Source organism: Anarrhichthys ocellatus, unplaced genomic scaffold (genome assembly GCF_004355925.1).
Source record: "Anarrhichthys ocellatus isolate YVR2014 unplaced genomic scaffold, GSC_Weel_1.0 scaffold21, whole genome shotgun sequence".
NCBI classification, from domain to species: Eukaryota; Metazoa; Chordata; class Actinopteri; order Perciformes; family Anarhichadidae; genus Anarrhichthys; species Anarrhichthys ocellatus.
The window spans coordinates 613,245-619,244 of record NW_022280051.1 but is presented as its reverse complement, the minus strand read 5'-3'; the positions used below and the strand labels follow the sequence as shown (position 1 = coordinate 619,244).

General features: G+C 42.7%; 1 protein-coding gene across 6 annotated transcripts in view; it reads right to left on the bottom strand.

Annotated features, from left to right (window-relative positions):
• cacna1c (calcium channel, voltage-dependent, L type, alpha 1C subunit) overlaps positions 1-6,000 on the bottom strand; it is a 170,093-nt gene that overhangs the window by 112,302 nt on the left and 51,791 nt on the right. For all 6 annotated transcript variants that reach the window (XM_031859298.1, XM_031859304.1, XM_031859302.1 and 3 more), the window contains exon 3: positions 842-947. In XM_031859298.1, coding sequence (XP_031715158.1) covers positions 842-947 — 106 coding nt within the window. The remainder of the gene's footprint in view (positions 1-841; positions 948-6,000) is intronic.

Sequence of the window (6,000 nt, the reverse complement as noted above, 5' to 3'; positions counted from 1 at the left end):
CACATACACTTGTGAGAGGCCAGGTTAAGGTAATTAGATGGAAGGTTTGGCAAGAAGCAGTCAGAAAACCAGAGTTTTGAAGCAACAGATGTCTTTGTTTTGCTTTACTTTGAAAAATATCAAATGATGCTACATTTAAAACATTCGACTGGATGACATTTTGGGAACCACACAATTCATTCCTCAATCAAAACAACTATTTTGTCCTTAGCCAATTTTTTTTTTATGTTGCCCACAAGAAAACGATGCTTTGCCTTTGATCAAAATCAACTCACATGGCTTCATTCAATACAACTCAAGAGTCCTCAGTCAAAATCCTCAATTGTCTTCAGGCTTCAAAGTGGAACATTATAATCAACAACTGTGTTGTATCCAAACAACCAATGATGAGAGAGAATGAAGCTCAGAGAAGATATTATTCTTTTTTACTCCCTACTTCTTCACTTTTTCTCGTTCCCTCCCACTCTCGTCTTTTTTTCTCCCCACTTCTTGTCTTCAGTCCTGGTGTAATACAGCATCCCTCCTCTCCTGCCTCTTATACACATGGCAGCAAATCACACACACAACAGAATCAGCTGGATATGCGCTAATGACATGCCTCTCAGTATTGCTAATTAACAGAAGAAAATCTTCTGATGAAATGTTACAGAATTCAACCACACGCCTAATAAGATGTCAGTCACGATAATCCACATGGGAAACACAGGTGTCAGACCACATAACAAAAACCTGAGAAACCCCGTCTTACAACGAGCCAAGCGGTTACTTAAACCAGCAACTGGTGGACTGAACCGCGAGTGAGCGTATTTAACTTTAAGATTAGATATTTGAGATTACTCACCAGGTTGGAGTTGGTGGCGTTCGAGTCGTCCTCGGGGAAGGGGATGTAGACGGCTAAGGCCACACAGTTGGCAAAAATGGTCATCAGGATGATGATCTCAAATGGTCTGAGAGGACGGTTAAAGAATATACACACCGGAGCAGAGTGCACGTAACACAAGTACAGAGACATTTACACAGTAGAGATTATTTATCTGGTTATTCTTAAAATAACATTTACAAGCGTACATATGACAAATATCTGGAGATAGGACAGCCAGCAGTATTAATGTTGACTTGGGACAGACAGAGCAACCAATGAAAATAATTGTGCAAATCTCAGACCAGAAGTCTTGTGTTTAGGGCCAACATTCTGGGGTTTGTGTTAGCTTGACTCTCCATCCGGTATCTTGGAAGGCAGACCTCAATGTCATCATTCACAGTCGGTCTGAGGCTGCATTCACACCAAATCAGGCGTTGCGGCCTGATTTGGTGTGACTAAACGGTCCATTAACATCAAGTGACTGCATGATGATTAACCTATTTTACTCCCTCGTGGTTGAATTATGAAGTACAGCGCCGGTAACGTGATTGGCCGCCGTAGCCTGACGTACGCTTGCGTTTCTCCAAAATTTCCAATCCGTCGCTGCAACCCGCTGCACCTGTCTCCCCACTACTAAGGGACCCGAGGAGACAAATATAGATCTATAGATCTATACACTACATGCCAGCTTCAAGTAGGCTTTCAATGATCCATGAAAAGCTCTAGTACAAACTCTGGCTCATCTTCCTGAATAGAGAACGTCTTCATATCAGGCATGTTATTTCAACAAGGAGGTATATTTAAACAAGCTAATACATCCTTACATAAGCAGAGGTATATATATACACGCACTGCAGACTGCACAAGCAGTGTACACAACGGGAGAGATCAAAGCTGTTGAGTTTGCCTTTGCGTTAACAATAAGACATATTGGGTCACTTAGGAACCTCTTTGTGTGTGCAAGGGGGGGTTAGAGAGACAGTGCATGCCCTTATATGGGTGTGTCGAGGAGCAGGCCTGTCGCGTGGAAGACGGGATGTGGACGGAGAAAGAGCGAGGTGGAATGAGAGAGAGGAGCGGTCCTTGAGAGGGGAGCGACCTCATTATTTTTGGCCTCACAGAGGGAGAGAGTCAGAGTAAAAGCAAGAGAGAGTGCAAGGAGAGGGAGGGAGAGAAGGAGAGATAAAAGAGGTCTGGTTTTCATCAACACAGTTACCAACTGCTGTCACCTCCCTCCACCTCCCTCTGCTCTCTTCTTCCATTCTTTCCTTCCTTACCGTCTCCCTTCCTTTTTTGCCCTTGCATGTCAAATTAGTCTAGACTCCAGATCTTGTGTACCAATGAGTGGTGCTGTCAGATCCTTCAAATCATGAGCAAACTAATGTGCACTTGTAGCTGACCGTCATGTTCAACACGTGACATCACAGTGAGGGATCCGTGTTGCAAAACTTCAACAACTGGCCATGGTTGGATGTGTACGTGTGCAGAGGTTTACTGAAACTCTATCGTCTGCATCCTGTCAAGACTAAAAGAGGGAGTCAGCAGCACTACTTGAGAAAATACTAAATACTAATACTTAGTTTATGTTTGGATTAAGGATTGAACCTTGAACACCATCGACCACAAGATCATTCAGCTTGGGACCAAAATGCATCAAAGTTAATCAGTCGCCCTTGTACCGGGGGCTCATTTAAACACTCTCCGGGCTTGCAGGGTCCCACAGAAAAAAAGAACGGCCTGTTAATCATTCTGGGTTCCTGACCCATAATTTAAAAAACCCTTGAGGTCTGCTTCCATCAACATGATAATAAATCTACTGTCTGCTGTGTTGTTGAGAGCGGAACACTGGGGGGGGGGGGAATCGGGGGAGTCTGAGCGAAGAATCAAAACAACTACCAAGTCCATTATTAATGCATTAATCAGCCTAAAAATAGTAAATATCCATCTCTAACGGCATATAAATATTAATGGTAAGGACAACTCCAGAAAAACAGCAATAAAAAAAAGTACAACTGAAATCAGCATCTAGTTAGCTCAGCAGGTTTCATAGCTGACATGATGTACAGCAGTATTCACTGTCTGAGGCATTTTGGAATATAAAATATACATTCAGCGTTTTACCAATTAAACCGTGTATGCTTACGACAAATTTTCACATTGGGAGTGCATCCACATACGCACCGGGACGCTGTTATTTTCTTAAATACTCACTTAACCGCCACATGCAGCTCACAATAACACAGATAATCTCTTTTCTTGACAAACTCAATACAAGAAACCCGGGATATGCTGATATCATCTGGGAGAGGGGCCTCAGCACTCTCCTGTGTTATGCTGAGAATATTTATCCGAGTTGAAAATGCATACCAATAGCGTAACCCCTCATGTGACCTGATGCAATATATAAGCTGCTAGATAGGACACAGTGTGTGTGTGTGTGTGTGTGTGTGTGTGTGTGTGTGTGTGAGAATAAATGCACTCAAAGACACCTTTTCAAAATCACCACTTAGTGTGATTTCACATAGAGAACATGGTAGTTAGCCTCCGCTCTCTCCTCGTCTCTCATGCTGACCTTGCAGTGTGCAGGTAATGCTTAAATGCTATAATTACACAGCATGCGAGTGTATCTGTGTGTGTTTGTCATCTGTGTGTACGTGTGTTTACGTGTGCGTTCTTCCAGAGTGTTTATGTGTGTGTGTGTGTGTTCTCCAATCTACGAGTGTGTTTGCGTGCATGTGTGTGTGTGTGTCAGCTCAAACAGGCCCCATCGACCTGTTGAGAGCAGCAGCTGTTGTCATGGTAACAGAGGAGGGAGAGAGGAAGATTTCGGATCGGCTGTCTCTAGAGACAGAGATACTCGCAGAATACAGGTCACACACGCACACATGCACATACATAAAGCCTATAAATTAAAAGCAACACATGAATGCATAACAAATACATACAGTACAGAGCACAGTCACCCCCGCACCAATGTTCAAACGCGTGCTGCATTTAAGCCCTCATCTGCAGTGATGAAGGACATCCCAAAGTAGAATAGTTAGATAGACAAGCAGGCAGAAAGGTGGACAGTTTGATGTGGATTTTTGAAACTAATGAAGGACAAAACTTGCTGGAATTATACTGCTGATTTTCTCCTTCCATCCTTTTGTGGCTCAGACTCCATCCTGTTTACTTCTAACTCTTTCTGGTGTCTCCTCTTTAACGTCCCTCGTCTTTCCTTCACTCATCTCATTCCCTCGCTGACAGTCTGTCTCTCTCATCCTTCCCTCCCTTCAGAGCTGTATATTCATTTTCCTTTTTTTAACAACGTAACCGAATAGTTTAAGGTCTACTACCGACATCATGAATTTTAATAACTAGTGAAAACACACAAGGTGATCTGAAGGATACTTTGCCTGCATCCATTGCTTTACCGCACAGAGATTAAACACACTTTAAAAGGCAGGGCAGTTCCCATGGGAAATTTAAGAGTTGTTTTTGAAGAAAACACGTCTTTCCTTTGAGCGATATGCATGAACAGATGCAAACCATTGTGGACTCAAGAGCCTGGCTTTTCACATTAAACTGAGCAAAACCATCAAAACAAATGTCGGACCAAATAGAACCAAACAGTCATTTTGTGGTTATTTGATGAATAAACAGGTTCATAAGAATGTCACCAAGAATTGTGCCATCGTTCATCACTGGATATAAAAAAGAAACTAGTGCTGTGAGAGTACGTTGGTGTAAGAGTAGGAACCCAACACAAATATATTTTTAATCTATCCTGTAAAAAGTTAAAAAAATATTAAATAATTACGTTAAAGTTCAATTATAATTGATTTTAACATATTTTGAAAATGAATATTACTGTGACATGTGGGGTATGCCTGTGTGAAGATCCTGTGTGGTGTACAATTAAGAAATTATTTTTCCATAATACTTTTCCTCATAGCCTACGGTGTTATCAACTCAGATTTTTTCTAATTTGATAATTCCAAAATACAACCCTCTTCTAACACACTCAAACACACGTACTACTTCCAGCTCATCTTCCTTCCTCTCCAACTTGCTCTGCCTTCCACTCTTCTTCTCCCTCATCTTCCCCCTATCCACTCTCCTCGCCTCCCCTCACTCTCTACTTGCCCTCCTCCTGCTCTGTCATTTTTCTTGTTTACCTTTCCCACCCCCCTCAATCCCTCCCTCCCTCCCTCCTCGGCTAATTCGCTCAATTATCTCCCCTGTCGACATCCATGTCCTGCCCACGTCCCTGCCCTTCTCATTTTCCCAAACCCCCACTCTTCCTCTCCTTGTCTACCTCTCAGGACGATATGCCACTGCTCATGTGAACCCTCTCCTATTATCAATCACATTGACTGTGACACGGACCATTTCTGTCTTTCTCCCTTTATCTCACCCTGAGGGAAAACCAAGTCATTATGTTCAGCAGCTTAAAAAAAAAAAAAAAGAGGAAGGGTAAAAAGGAAGGACAGGCGGAGGAACAGCAGGAATAAAAGGATTTAGATGGACAGAGGGAGGGGGAGACTGTTAACAAATGGTGAGAGAGAGAAGCAGAGGAAGCGAAGGAGGAGTAGAGGCATGGGAGAACCTGGGGGAGAGAGGATGAATGCAGTTAGAAGGAGCTAGGGGAAAGACATATGATGGGAGAGGTGTGAAGGAGGGATGAAAATGACAATTTGTTTTATCCTCCTGTGAGAGAAGGCTGTGAGATGAAAGAGGGAGAGCAGAGAAAGAGGGAGCAGGGCAGACAGAGGAAGGGGAGAAAGGATTAGGATGAGTGAATGGAGAGCAGAGAATCACACTGAGTGAGACGTAGGAAAGAAGACAGATTGATTAAAAAAGAGAAGTAGGGATAGAAGAGAGGAAAGAGGAAGTGAGATGCATCCTAAACATGTTCATGTCCTCTGTCCTCTTTTCTTCTCCTCCTTCTTCTTCCCCTAGCCATGATTTCATTTCTTCCTGCATCTATCCATCCATTCAACATTGGAGGGACACAATGTGGTTGCAAGGAAATATGTGCATTCCTCTGGTTTTGGCAAACCATTTAGTTTGAAATGGATCATCAGATCTGATTTGGATGGTAAATGGTTTCAACTGTACAATAATATTGCAACATTTAAGACAATATCATATCT